Source organism: Dermochelys coriacea, chromosome 16 (assembly GCF_009764565.3).
Source record: "Dermochelys coriacea isolate rDerCor1 chromosome 16, rDerCor1.pri.v4, whole genome shotgun sequence".
Taxonomy (NCBI): domain Eukaryota; kingdom Metazoa; phylum Chordata; order Testudines; family Dermochelyidae; genus Dermochelys; species Dermochelys coriacea.
In genome coordinates this window covers 14,522,418-14,536,912 of record NC_050083.1, presented here as the reverse complement: position 1 = coordinate 14,536,912, position 14,495 = coordinate 14,522,418, and the positions used below count along the sequence as shown (strand labels likewise).

At 51.0% G+C, this 14,495-nt stretch overlaps 1 protein-coding gene across 1 annotated transcript in view; it reads right to left on the bottom strand.

Annotated features, from left to right (window-relative positions):
• HMCN2 (hemicentin 2) overlaps positions 1–14,495 on the bottom strand; it is a 110,741-nt gene that overhangs the window by 32,002 nt on the left and 64,244 nt on the right. Inside the window, exons 44-58 of the mRNA XM_043498830.1 lie at positions 13,875–14,156; positions 13,094–13,261; positions 11,519–11,632; positions 11,118–11,204; positions 10,050–10,241; positions 9,308–9,481; positions 8,667–8,780; positions 6,722–6,864; positions 5,832–5,982; positions 5,096–5,314; positions 4,092–4,205; positions 3,018–3,205; positions 2,757–2,853; positions 1,213–1,374; positions 535–648 (exon numbers count right to left, since the gene is read on the bottom strand). Of these exons, the coding sequence (XP_043354765.1) occupies positions 535–648; positions 1,213–1,374; positions 2,757–2,853; positions 3,018–3,205; positions 4,092–4,205; positions 5,096–5,314; positions 5,832–5,982; positions 6,722–6,864; positions 8,667–8,780; positions 9,308–9,481; positions 10,050–10,241; positions 11,118–11,204; positions 11,519–11,632; positions 13,094–13,261; positions 13,875–14,156 (2,319 nt within the window). The remainder of the gene's footprint in view (positions 1–534; positions 649–1,212; positions 1,375–2,756; positions 2,854–3,017; positions 3,206–4,091; positions 4,206–5,095; positions 5,315–5,831; positions 5,983–6,721; positions 6,865–8,666; positions 8,781–9,307; positions 9,482–10,049; positions 10,242–11,117; positions 11,205–11,518; positions 11,633–13,093; positions 13,262–13,874; positions 14,157–14,495) is intronic.

Genomic DNA, 14,495 nt, shown 5'->3' with positions numbered 1-14,495 from the left:
CAGATGCAGGAGGCAGCTGCACAAATGCATGCAAATGCAAATTGTGCACTTAACCCCTTGCAGGCTGTTGCATGCACAAATGTTGTCAGGACAACTAAGCAAGCCCTGTGAAAATCTGGCCCATAGGGATACAGCCTCCTTTCAAGCATAGGTATAACTCCCTAAGCACACTTGCTTTTAGAGATCCTAGCATTGCGGGCAGCTGCCAAAGCACCAAGTTTCCAAACTAGGTACTAGCTGTAGCTGTGTGTGTGCAATCATATTACTTTGTGAATGCCTGGCCAGGGAAGGTGCTGTACAGGAGCCACACCAGAATAGAGGCTACTGCTCGAACAGAGCTGGCCTGCATCAAGCACAGACAGATGCGTCTCCACAGGATCCTGGGCGGGAGCTGAAGGCCCATGTGTGGCATCACGTGCTCTGCTGCTAAATTGCAACTTCGGTCCCATTGATCTGATGGAACCAGAAAGGCTGAGGGGGAAGATGTTGGGCCACAGTGCATGAGGCAGACAAGGCTCAGAAGCCTTTGCTCACCATAAACACGGAGAAGAAACAGCTTCTCGTCTCTGCCGGCTGCATTCAGTGCCACACACGTGTACTTTCCCCCACTGGAAATCCGCACTCGTGGGATCTGTAGAATCTGAGAACCTGGAATAAGGAAAGGCCAGGAAAGGCTGGGGCTCATTGCCCGGCTCTGTCCACGTGGCTCCAAGTTAGCACCTGGCCACATCCACCCACCAGCCTGCTCCCCACACTGCATCTGGATAGTCATGCAAATCTCTCTCAAGGCCCTGTCGAGCTCAGTTGGAGACCCAGACACAGAGCAGTTGCATATTACAGCCTCCAAACCATCATAACAGCAGTTCAGCTGCCAGGTCAGGGTTATTTTTCCATGTTGATTACAGGGAGTGACGAGAGAACTTTTCCAGCCTCATCCATCGGAGAGCATCACGGAGGGGATTATCCACTCTGGCAACTCCAGGCTGGGATTCTCAGAACAACCTATGGGATTCATCTCAACAGGAGTTGCATGCCTACACCCCTTAGACTCCTTTGAAAATTCTAACCTTACACTTTCTGTATTAGGTATCAGTTTATTAAGTGGCCCCATAAGAAATGTAACCTCCCATCAGGAAGCAGCCAGCCAGCTCTGGTAGGAGGGTCACTGGCTTATTAACCAGTCAAGGTTTTCACCTGCACAGCCATACGCACCTGGGATGAGGATAAGCTCCTCGCTGAGCAGCAGGGTTTGGCCATCCTTGTACCATGTGATCTCGGCAGTGGGATGTGATTGGACATGGCATGTCAGAGAGAGGCTGCTATCGATGACAGCAATGATGCTTTCGGGGTTTGCTCCCACTATCCTTGGAGGAACTGCTCCTCCCAAAAATCAAAACGTGTTGATTAGAAATCTCCCCCCGTTTATCCAGGTGCTGTACATGCCGAGTGCTAACCAGCCCTGCAGATACAGCAACGGGCAGCAAAAAGAGCTAGGGAGGAGAAAGGATTGGAGCTTGGACGTATTAAACAGCAGCCCTGGAGGTAGCAGAGTGTGGAAGGCCAGAGAGACGGGAGCCCTGTCTGGACATTGCACTCAGTGTAAACAGCAGTCCGAACCACGAACATAGGAGTAAAAAGCTGCCCAAGGAGGAGCCAGTGTGAAATACCAATGATATGTGCGGACGTTACCCTCAGTCTAAGACATTGGTTAACGGAACTGCTTGGAAAGTGGCACAACTTGGAAGATGCATGGCCCGGGGAGAAAAGCAAGCACAGAACTGCATTCTGAATGGATGGGAAGTCATTACGATTACCCTAGCGCCTAGAGGTTCCAACCGGGTCAGGTCTCAGCATGTTAAGTGCTGTGCACACACAGTCTAAGGGCAGGTCTACACTGCAGTCACGGGGTGGGATTGCAGCTCACGTAGAAAGACCTGGGCTACCTTTAGCACTGGGGCTGCGGCAGTGTTTGCTTCAGCATAGGCTGTACAAATCCACCTGGTACCCTAGGTAATGACTTGCAGGCTAGTCTGTGCTGAAGAATGCACTGCTTTGGCTTCACTGCTCTGGTACCTGAGCTAGCTAGATCAAAGGCAACTCATGTATGTCTACACAAGCCACAGTCACGCCCCGTGTCAACATACCTTATGAAAAGAAACAAGCCCTGGTCCCCAAGGCTCGTAGACCATCAGGAACTATAAGGAAAAAGAGTTTGAAAAGCAGAGGGGTCCAAGCCACACAGCAAACCCGCAGGTGCAGCAGCACACGTTCAACTGGCTCCCCGGGGACCAGCCCAGACATTTGCACACGCATTCACCTGGTTTGTGTGTGCAATTGTAAGTGGGCGATTTGGCACCCACATTTTTTGCAAACAGACTTTGAGCCTCCATTTGTGAAAACGTGCTGCAATGTACCTAAATAAATATATCTGTTGGTTATAGCTACCGCTGTCCTCCTAGCTTAGGTTTTCCTAGGCTATAGGATCTCAGTCCTTTCAAACCCTGTACTACTGTGTGTGCCTAATATGTGGCATTCTCCAGGATCCTTTGGTCTGCTTCCCTGTGTGGTGCTTTAAGCACTTGCTACGGAGATAAGGGAGAAAAATGGGATGGATGGAGAAAGAAAAGGTTTGGGATAAACTCATCAAGAGACCGATGAGTGACTGGGTAAATAAATTATTAAAGGACCCAAGGGGCTGACCAAGAAGGAATCGGATAAGAGACCAATCTAGAGAAGGGTCCACTTGAATTACTCACCCAGAACTATGAGAGCAAAGCGCTTCTCTGTAGAGCCCTCCTGATTCTCTGCCACACACACATAGCTGCCAGTGTCCGTCACCTGGACCGAAGCCACCTGCAAAGGGAAAGCAGATCCCTGCTGAGACGGCTATAGGAGTCATCACAGGCACTCACCATGGGTTCAGAGCAGCAGCCAGAGAAACTGCGCTAACACCTCCAACGGTGCGTGTTTTCTGCCACTTTCCACCCACTGCAAAGCCTGCTGGGCATGACACCGACCTGCAGGAGCCTGCCGTCCTCCAGGAGCTGGTGCCGAGGGCTGGTGGTGAAGGGCAAGTCATTGCGGAGCCAGGTAATTGCAGGCGCTGGGTCCCCAGTGACATCACACTTCATGTGGGCCGTGCTGTTTGCAATCACCGTCACCTCTTCTACCAACTCCTCCCTGTTCCCCTGGAAAACGGGGGCAGCTGGGGACAGAAGAGAACCGGTCAGTTATGGGCTGCTCATCTCTCAGCCCTCCTAGATAGGGAGGAGAAGTCTGACCCAGGCCTTCCTCTCAAGGGGATGGAGCACCAGGGCAGGGTCTCAATAGCCTTCATCCTTCAGTGCCCCTTCATTCCCCCCACCCTCCCCCTCACTTCCCATGATTTTATCTCACTTTGCTCCTTGCTGTTATCCTAAGCTTCTGCAGTTCAGTCGCCTCCCCTCTCTATTGTCAGGGACAGCACGGTGCCACTGTGAGTTAGCTTCAGAGCTGGGAACTGAACCCAGGAGTCCTGGCTCCCAATACCCTGCTCTAGCTATTAGGCACCACTGTCTCAGATATGCAAGTGTGACAAGAGCTGAAGGCTACTCTCGCATGCAGGGAACGTCTCTGTTCTAGGTCTGTCCAGCCCCTAGCAATACAAATTATTATTTATTATGTGCTCCCCACCAACCTCTCCCCTCCCTTGGGAGGAGTCCCAGGGAGTGATCTCTGAGCCAGCCAATGGCATTCACATCAGGTCACCTCCCTTCTGCGGATGACTGAGCCGATGACCCAGACTGATGCTCTTCAGAGAGAACCTGAGTATCAAGAGCTTGGGGACAGGGCCAGATTGCGCCGTCCACACACCAAAGAATACAACGTCACGGACACCACCCGCAAGGGCTTGCCAGCTCCTGAAGGGAGTTGCCTCGACAGCTCAGCTCAGCCCAGCTGCAGGGAGGACCATGAAGACCTGGGGGAGGAAGGCAGCTCCTCAAGATCATTCGCGGTCCTGGGTGGCTCCAGCTTTCTGCCAGGACCCAGAAGCGACGACCTGTCACTTTTACATCCCCTTGGCCCCATGACATCTTCCCCTGGATACTCACACAGCACCAGCAGCTCATAGTGCAGCCAGTCCTCTCCTGCCTCATTGGCAGCCCAGCACGTGTACCTCCCTGCATCGTTAGCTCTGACCGCAGGGATCTGCAGGATACGTCCCCCTGCCAGGCAACAGAGAGTTAGAGAGGGGACAGGAATGGTTCCTAGGAAACCACTGTTCTCCTAGCGAGAGAACTAGAGCTGTGAGCTGCTTTGTGTGCGGGATGGGGTCAACCAACCTCCATCGATAGACATGCTCTCAAGGCTGCCTGTGCCACGACTCATTCTGGCAGCGGAATGTGCCGTGCCCTCCCGCAACATCCTCTCTGACAAAGCTAATGGGTCTGGGCCCAAGGGCATTAGAACCTGTTAGGGGCACCCTCATGTATCCGTCCCCTTTGGAGCACTCAGAAGGGTGCCGTAACGAGGGAGGAGGAGGCAACCACTTAAAAAGGGCAACACAGCGAGATAGGAAACAGGGCAGGCAGATGGCCAGAGAGATCCCCACTGGGGAGACAGTCACATTTCCATTGCTTGTCCCTGCACCGTTCCTGTTGCTGCTGTTGTACATTTCAGGGACATTAACAGAGCCGTAGGAGGCTTCCTGAACATCTGGCAGCACAGCAGGTGTGCACCATTTAGCACATCCAGCAGTACAGCAGGGGCATCCTGGCACGTCCCATAGTACAGCAGATGTACATCACCTGGGCGCGCTGGAAGATCTGTGTATTTCTGTGTATGTGCAACGCTGACATCAGTGTATTTTAGCTGAGCACACCTGAAACATCTGGAAGCCAGGGCGGTGCACTTCCATACCTGTAATGTCCTTTAGCACAGCAGATGTGCATCACTTGGGCACATCTGACATACTCTAGCTGGCCAGGCCTGGCCTGCCCGGGAGCCTGGCAGGTGCTCTCTACCTGGAATGCGCAGCAGTTGTCAAATAGCTGAATGAAGCTTTTGGAGTTATCTGACCACACTGAAGTTTGCATCGATAAACCAAGCTTGTTACCTAGCAATACTAAAACCCCCTCCGCAGTGCGGAGGGGCTCTCCATCCTTGTACCAGGTGAGCTTCGGGGGCGGGATGGCATTCGTGTCACAGTACAGGGAAGCTGGGCTGTTGATTGTCACCCCCCGGTGCTCTGTCACCTTTCCATCCTGGTCTTCCTCTTGGTAGTGGAGCTGGAAGGCTGTGCTGGGATTTCCCTGCCTCTGGAACAGGGGGGGCACTGAAAGAGAGCAAGCACCAGCAATCAACCCACACTGGGGACAAGACCCAACAGAGTGCGTGGGCAGCCAGCAGGGGCAAGCGGCTCCAAGGAGGAGAGATTAGCGAAACTGACAGCTTAGCCATGAGAAGCATTCCTCAGCCAATCCCCCGATAAGCACTCTCTGGACACGTCCCCTCCTGCCACGCTGCTGTGTGGGTGGCTGCATATGGGGAAGAGGTAGGAGCTGCCTGTTGCCTGGGATTCTTAACCCATTTCTGCTCCCTTTGTGCCTCTCCCAGCAGAGATCAGAATCTGGCCCCAAATTAATCTGGCTACTTGGGCCCCTTGGGCGCCACTTGAACATGGAATCTCACTGCATTGTGGGTGAAATACAACCCTTCCACAGTGACCATTCCCCGTCCCCCTCTTCTAGCACTCCACTTCCTGCATTCTAGGGGCTTAGCCCCCTTATGCCTTCTGCTCCCAGACTCTCATTTGCAGCTCTGCGACCCGCGATCCCGTGAGAGAGACTCGCCTTGAATATGCACACTGAAGTCCTTATCGTCTTCACCCACTGGGTTGGTGGCGATGCAGGTGTAGCGCCCCGAATCCGAGACATGGGCTGGTCTGATCTGAAGAAGTTGCCCCTCGCTGAGAACTTGGAGATGGCTGTCACCCTCCAAGAGCTGGTGAGGAGATACCCAGAACAAGGATGTGGGGAGGAGAAGGCGGAGTTAAACCTTTCTCATGGCGATTAAATGCCAGGATCAAAGCCTTGAAAACAGCCACAGGACAATACAGAATCCAGACCCCAAGCCTTACAAATGGTCCCTTCCCTGCCCAGCCAGCTGGAAACTGCTCTTCATTCACCAATAGATACCTGGCTATTAATCATCAGAGGGTTTCATTGCCTTAAACAAGCACATTATTTCATGAGAATCAGTGTAAAGATCATGAATCTAAATGAAAACAGAACACAGAGTAAAGAATTACCCTTTCCTGCCTGCCCTCATGGCAGAAATCGCTGGGAGGCAGACCTGGAGTGCACACCTCCTCAGGGACCAAGAAGGGGGCTTTTTCGGTTGTATTTCTAGGCATCATTAGGCAACTGACCGTGCCCAACTGCTGTGCAGCTCCCTGCTCGAACAGGGGCTGGCCAGGTTGTCACACGTCTGCCGTCTCCTTTGGACTCCAGAAGCTTGATCAAATGAGAACAGCTGCCCAGGATGAAAACGGTCCTTCATGACAGACTACAGGGGAACTCTCCAGCCTTCCCCACTGCAGACCCATTGATCCTGGCCCACTGAAGCCCATTGGTCCCCTCCCCTTGGCTCTGCCTTTGGAAGGCTCCAGTCCCGTTAGAAATGGTTATGAGTTTTCACTAGCGACACTGGCGGTTTCCTGCCTTTTCTTTAGCAACCTCACCTGCCCATCTTTGTACCACTGTATGGTCGGCTTGGGCACAGCCCCGGACTTGCACTCCAGCATCAGGGTGCTGTTGACCTTGGTTTTCACCTCCTTCAAGGCAAATTCCCCCAAAGCATGATCTTTGGCAATCCAAGGAGGAACTAGGAGCGACAACACATGAATACAATCAGGACAAGAGAACCATCTCCCACCACACCTGCCCTTTGATCTAGCCACATGAGCAATGCGATGCTGGGACATCAGCTGACAGCTAACACCAAGGCCCCTAGACCTCACTGAGCACTGACAAATGCATAGCTGGAAACCAATCTGGCTCATCTGGGTGCTAGTATTGTTTAAATAGATATGAGAGTTATGAGACTGTCCGTTCAGATTTCATGAAATGCTTGTAGGATGCTGAGTGTATTAATCTGATTTAGAACATCTGTACCCCATGTTCTAAGGTGATATTTACATGTTTACTCTGACTATAGATATGTTTGCTCTAAAACTGTAACCCCCTTTTCCCCCCCTCGCTCCCAGTCAGAAGAGAAACATTACCCATGCTCTAATAAATTTGTTAGTCTCTAAGGTGCCACAAGTACTCCTTTTCTTATTACCCAGTGTGAAACACTAGTTACCAGAAGAGCTGTCATCTCCTCTCCAACAAAAGAAGGTCCACAGACACCAGACAAGCTATTGTGAAACATCAGGGGATAAAAGACTTTGTTGATTGTTCCCCCCACACCCATGAAGAGGAGACAAAACACTCATCCCATTCGCTTGAGCTCTGGGGGGGAGGGAATACAAATCCCTGTCAAGAAGAAATTGTTATCCCTATGCTTCTTGGACTTCAGGGAGAGGGCAAGACTTCTAAGCATAAGCTAAACAGCCGGGGATCTCTTGTTTGGGTTAGCCCTAAAGGACATATAGAGCTTGCACATTACAGCAGCTTCTAAGACTAACTCATTTGTGGGTGTATATTTACCTGCTTTAACCTTGTAAATAGCTCATTTCTTTTTCCTAGTTAATAAACCTTTAGTTAGTTTATTATAGGATTGACTACAAGCATTGTCTTTGGCGGGAGATCTAGGGTGCACTCAACCTGGGGTAAGCAATGGGTCCTTGGGACTGGGAAGTAACCTAATATTGTTATGATTTTTAGTCTATCACAAAGGGAAGCTTGCCCAGGTGACAAGATAAATCAAAGTACCCAAGGGGACTGTCTGTGACTCCATGGTTAGGCTGTTTTAGTGCTTGAGGAATGTACATTTGATGCTTTGTTGGTGAAATCTAATTATAGAACACACAACCCATCTGTGGTTTGTGCCCTGTCTTGCAACAGTCTGCCCTGAGGTTGGTACTCATGTTTGTGAGCTACTCTCAACAGCTTGGCAGGCACATTCCTATGCTGTAGGTGTGCACAGCAACAGCCAGCCAGTGAAGAGTGCCAAGGAGAACTGTGACTCAAGGAGCACAAGGCAAAGCAAATACAAGTCAGTGCAAAACAGATCCACAGCTCCGCTGCCAGGAGGGAGGGCTCTTCAGAAGGGAATGGAAGGTAGATGTTTAACATGAGCTGAGATAGGGCCTGCTGCAGCACACTGGGTGGCCGATACCTTGAGTGGGAGCAGGAGACAAAGGGAGCGACCAGGAGGGAAGCGTGGGTGTTGCTCCTGGACATAAACAGCCCTCTCTCAGCTGATTCAGCTCAGGTAGGACATACCCCCAAGAGCAGCAGGAGAAGGACACACAAAGAGCTTGAGCAAAGGGCCTCTAGGGCAGGATCCCTTCTTGGGCCAAAATGTTCATATCATAAAAGCCACGGCTCCATCAGGCACTTGGAACACGCATGTGAGAGAAGGAAAAGAAGCAGCCATGAGACAGGTCTGAGCAGAAGTTGGCCGTAATAACGGAAACATGGGGCCTTGGCAAAGCACTTATAGAGGGGCTTCGTACATACCAAGGACCCTCACTTCATAGCTCTTCACAGCCTCCCCGAGCTCATTGGTGACGATGCAGGTGTACCTGCCAGCATCCTCCTCCTGGGCATTCAGAATCTGAAGCCCCCGGCCACCTGGTTAGGGAAAAGGACTCTCCATGATGGAGCCTATGGCAGCCCTTAGTCACTTAGTTAAGAAATAAGCAGGTGAATCATCCCAACTAACAATTCCTGGTTATTACACAACACAGCGCAGGGTATGATAAGAGCATATATTCCCCAGGAATTGTGGCTGCCTGTTCACACACAGCAAAGCACCTTCCTCAAAGGGCCCGGCTGACATGCCTCAAGTCTGAGCTGCAAAGGTCACATCTGCAGCACAGCATCCAGGCCTATAAAATCACTGGTGTCCCGTGGGCACAGCTCCAGAAGGCATCGGCTGAGATGATGGGTTTGGGAATGTCAGCACCTATCCAGTAAGAACACGGTCCAAGACCTCATCCCACCCCCAGGCCAGAGAACCCTGGTCACACGATTGCCCTGGACTGGACGCAGATGTGAAAGGCTCCAGATCCAGTCCCTAGTCTGTGAGACCAATCAGGAAGCAGTTACATGAAGTCAAGCATTCTGAGCAACCACATTCACTGAAATTGATACGTTACCAGGGAGCAACCGAACGTTTGTGGATGCTTGGAAAGGAACCTCGTCCTTCAGCCAGGTGATGGTGGGGGAAGGGTAGGCCAAGGCCTCACAGGGCAGGGATACTGGGTTATTGATCACTACAGTAACATCATCCGTGGCACCCTCGTGGCTCGCCCCAGGAAACATGGGACTAACTATGGGGAAACAGAGATCGTTTTTGAATGGAGAGAGATAATGTATCTAATTTCTGAGACTTTCTGTCACAGCTGAGACTTTCCACCACTTTACTCCGCCCACCACAGAGTGTGCAGTGCTCAGCTCCTCCGGCTGACAGCTGGCTGAGTGAGGACTAAAATATCTGGTGCAAAGAGAACCTCAAGTGCTGATGTCTAAAGAAACTCTGGGGTCAGTTCAACTCCGCCCAATACCAGTGGAAGTGAAATAATGCCTAGACCACAACGGCCAAGGAAACCATACCAATGGCCACGGCTAAACACACTCATTGCTAACATGGCTTCATTGGAAACATGGATATGACTATTCCCCTGGCTCAACAAATTGCTCAAAGGCCTGGCCCCTGCAGGGTGCTGGGCCCTTCTTGCTAAAAGGCAGGTGCCCTCACTGCATGCTGAACTCAGTAGGAGCTGAGAGAGATCAACACCACCCTGGATCAGACCCTGAAGTCCTACGAAGGAACATCTTAGTGGTTTTGAATTCCATTCCCCCGGTCAAATCTGAGAACGCCCAGGGCTCTGTACTTACCTAGAACACTTAGCAGATAGTGTTTGGTTTTATCAGCCATGGCATTGGAGGCCACGCAGGAGTAGCGGCCAGCGCTGGAAAGGGTGGTTTGGTTTATCTGCAAGACAAATCCGTCTGGGGATATATGATAGGCGTCTCTGCTAAGCAAAGGGCTGCCATCTTTTAACCAAGTGATCTCCGGCTTGGGATTGCCTGTATGGTGAAAGGTAAAAGAGGTTAAAAAAAAAAAAAAAGCACAACTCAGCCTTTGCTGGCATTTGTCTCACGTACACTCAGCTGTGCTGGAGTGAGCCAGACCAGTGCTCTGCAACCCGGAGCCCAGTTCTGGAATGTTTTCTCTCCATCCACGCTAGGATTTAAGAAGAAAGCCTCAATAGCTGGCAGAGAGTGCTGGATGAGCCACAAGAGCAATGGAGATAAACTGGCCCTGTGTAAATTCAGGCTGGGAGGTTTCCAACCATTGGAGCAGTGACATTCTGGGACAGCCTCCCAATAGGAGCAGTGGGAACAAACAACTGAGCTAGTTTTAAGATGGAGCTTGATAAGCGTACGAATGGGATTGTATGATGCAGATAACTGATATTGGATTCAATGATCCAGGAGGTCTCTTCCAGACCTAATATGGCCAAAAGGTTTCACTGTGATGAGGCAGGATCTCCCATCTCTACCTTACCCTGGTATCAAAGTTTCACCCTGATAAATGGTACCCAAGTGCCATATTCCGTTTCTTTCCCTGGAATAGAGGGATCAGCTCCCTGAAGAGTTACTGAACATGCATCTTCCCCTGTTTGTTACCAGAGGAAAGAAGAAAAAAGTGTGGCAGCAGGATGGTGATTCTATCCAGGCATTTCCAATGCAGCCAGCTCTGCAGTACATGGGAGCCCAGGATATAGGCAAGTTATTTTCCCTAATGGGAAAAAGGACTCAAATGCACATGGATAGCTAAGTCGCTTAAAAAGAGCCTACTCCTTGCTTAGATGCTGGGCAGCAAAATGATAATTACCCACCCAGAGCTCTAGAGTTAAAACCACCTCTTGCCTTTTCTCAGCCGGGACTTGCGACACTCACCTGTGGCTATGCAGGACAAGCTGACCGACTGACCCTCAGGCACTTGAACTCTGTCTTCCTTGCCCACGTTCTCAATGCTGGGAGGAACTAGAAGGCCAAAGAGAAAGAGAGGGGAAGACAGGATGATTCTCTTGCCAGGAGTCCAACCACACCAAGAGAGACAAGAAACCATTTTCTAGCCACCTAGAGCAAAGGATTTGGGGATTGTTGTACATGAAGGGCATATCCCAAGGGCTTGTGTGAGCGTAGCACTTAGCTTCTCGTTTACATCAGAGATTCCCCACTGGAAACCTTGTAGCAGGCAGAGCATTAAAAACCAAGGGGACAGAGGAAATGGTGACAGGTCCCAGAGCAATAACTCAGGTATCTACAGTGTTTCTGACCCAGTGCTTCATCCTTACCTAGGACGTCCACACTGAAATCCTTCCTAGCTTCCCCAGCCGCATTGCTAGCTATGCAGGAATAGAGGCCTCCGTCTTGGGCTCGCATGCGTGTTAGCCTCAGAATCCATCCACCTGGAAATAAAGGGGAAAAGCCACAATGGCAAAGAACAAAGAAACTGCATTACCAGTGACTACATCCTGATCCAGGGCTTCTGCCCTGTCCTAGCAAGTCTCCGACATTGCCTGAGCTGGCCTGTCACAGCTCTCTCATTCACTCATCACCACAGCATCAGGGCACCCTCCTCAGCTCTACAAGGACACATGAGGGGTCTACACAGTGCCCTCTCCTGCCCCTCTATCAGAGTACAGCCAACTAGGAGTGTCCACTAACCCCAGCAGGGAGTCCAACCAAACATGGCATCCTCTTGAGTGCTCTTTCCTCACGAGACCACACAGAGGGTGGGTCTACCCTATAAATACAACCCAGGGTCTCTCTCCATATAGCTCCAGTCTCCATAGCAATTAGGCACTGAATACTGGGCTGGGATGGCAGGGCAAGCGGTGCGGCACACTACTACCAGTGAAGGCCAGTAACAGATTACCACCCTCTGGGAGCAAGAAGGGAGTAGGGACAAAATCATCTCTCTCCAAGTCACAATTCCCTCCTCAAGCTACTCCCATGGCAGCATGCCGACACGCTGCTCCTTAGGGTTTGTCTTCACTGGGGAACAAGCAGCATTTACAACAAGATCACAACCACAGCAGGAAGCCTTAGTGGAGCTGGCTGAGGTAACCCTGAGTGTGTGTGTGGGAGGCAAGGGTTTATTCCAACCGGCCACACTGAGACAAAGCTAGCACTTGCCAGGTCTCCACTAGGGTAGCTGTCTTTTCATAAAGAATGCACCTGTCGCTCCTCGTGGGGATTTAACCTTCATGAGGACAACTTTTCATTGGACAAGTCAGACAATCTCGCTCCCGGGGTTTAAATTAGCAGAAAATCCTGTCATTGCTGAATGAATTAGGCAGCTAAAACCCTGTGCACCAGTTTGAACGCTGAGTGGTAATTAGACCTGTTTCCCTCCCTCCCCACCCTCTTCCTCCACCCCTGGTATCTCTGGTGCTTTCCAGGGAAAAGCTGCTAACACGCTGGCAGAGATGTCAGAGGATGCTTGGAAGCATTAAGAGCATCCACAGAGGGCCCTGTCACTTCCATTCACAAATCACATATTTGCTTTTATTTATTAAAGACATTTTCAGTGGGATCCTGCCCAACCCCCAAGTGACTCCCAGAGACACTGGCTGAGTGAGCCAAAAACCCCCAGCCTGGCAGTGACCTACAGGCTCCCAGCTCTGGAGTGTGATTGTCTAAGGGCTTATCTACATAGGGAAATTGACCAAAATCACTTTAGTGGAATAAGCTATTCAGCAATAGCTATTCCAGGGTAGCTCCCTGTGTTATTCCATGAGCTATCCCGGAGCAACCATTGCACCGTAGCAATTCTAGTCAATTTCCCCATAGCGAAACCCTGAGTTCCAAGGCTGCTAGCCAGCCAGAATAAACCTCCCAGCAATGATTACTCATTATTGCCTCACCTGACAACAGGCGTGTGTGCTCGCTGGGGATGACGGGAGAGTTCTCCCAGGACCAGTTGACCGATGGGGGCGGGATGCCTGAGGCCTCGCAGATCAGAGTTAGGGCACCATGCAAAGAGACAGTGACATTGGTCACTGACCCTGCTCCCCTAACGAGCTCAGGGGGAACTAGAGAGACAAACAGATGATCTTTCATTTACAAAGCAGTCTCCATGGAAGCAAGAAAATAAGCAAATGGGGGCCCTAGGAAATCCAGCTTACCCCTGCCTTCAAACTACGCACCCACGTCCAAAACAGGGGCACAAGGAGGTATGCCCAAAAAATAAGCCTGCCTCCATGGTGCCTTCAGGACCCAGATCAGTGCCACAGAGCAGCTCACTGTGAATGTAGCTGCCAATCTATAGGCTCATCCAAATATGAGTTTACAGGGGTGACAAGTGCACACACAACCAGGCAGGTGATCCAACTCCCCAGAGGAACTCGACTGTTTGAAAGCTTGGTTCACACAGTCCAGGGAAAGCAGATGACTTTGTCTCCTTGTTGCTCACCCCATCATTTAAACCCCCTGCCACTAGTTGCTGGGATGGCCATTGCAGTAACAATACCTAGAGCTTACACAGAACTTTTCATCCTGATAATATTATCTCTTCCTCACACCTAATGCTCTATCATATGCACGGTGGAACTTCCCAGTGCATCACCATTCTCCTGACCCCCGCTCTCAGACACCTCGCCCCCAAGGTCCCAGAAACAACAGCAAAGCTGCTGCCCATATCCTTACCATGCACAGCAAGATCAAACGTCCTCTCCACCTGTCCAACTGCATTGGCCGCTAGGCAGGTGTAGCGGCCTGCATGGGTGACCTGCACCCTCTGAATATGCAGCTTCCACCCCTGGTCCTTAAGAAGAAGCGCTTCCCCATTCTTCACAGGCTGCCCATCTTTCATCCATGTGACTGTTGGATGCGGTGATCCCCCAGCTTCACATTCTAGTGTAATCTCACTAGCCTTGGCCACGGAAATCTTCTTTGGGGCTTCGCCGCTGCCTTTGATCACTGGCAGAACTGCAGGTGAAAAGAGCACAAGGCAGAGACACTACACCGACCTGTTGGGATTCAACTCCTCCTGGGTTTTCTTTAAGAGGATATTAACGGCAGCAAGCGATTGGTCTGGACCAGCAAAGGACAGCTATGAGCCATGCCGAATTCTAAGGCAATCCAGACTCTGGGGTAGACATGCCGAATACTAAGGCAATCCAGACTCTGACCACCAGCTGTCTTTAAATACTCAAAATCACACAGCTACTTTGGACCAGTGGCTCCCAAAGATTGCCCAGCTGAGCCCACACTGGCTGCTGGCCAGGAACCCAAGGGCAGCACCTAGTTTTACAGATCATAGCTGCC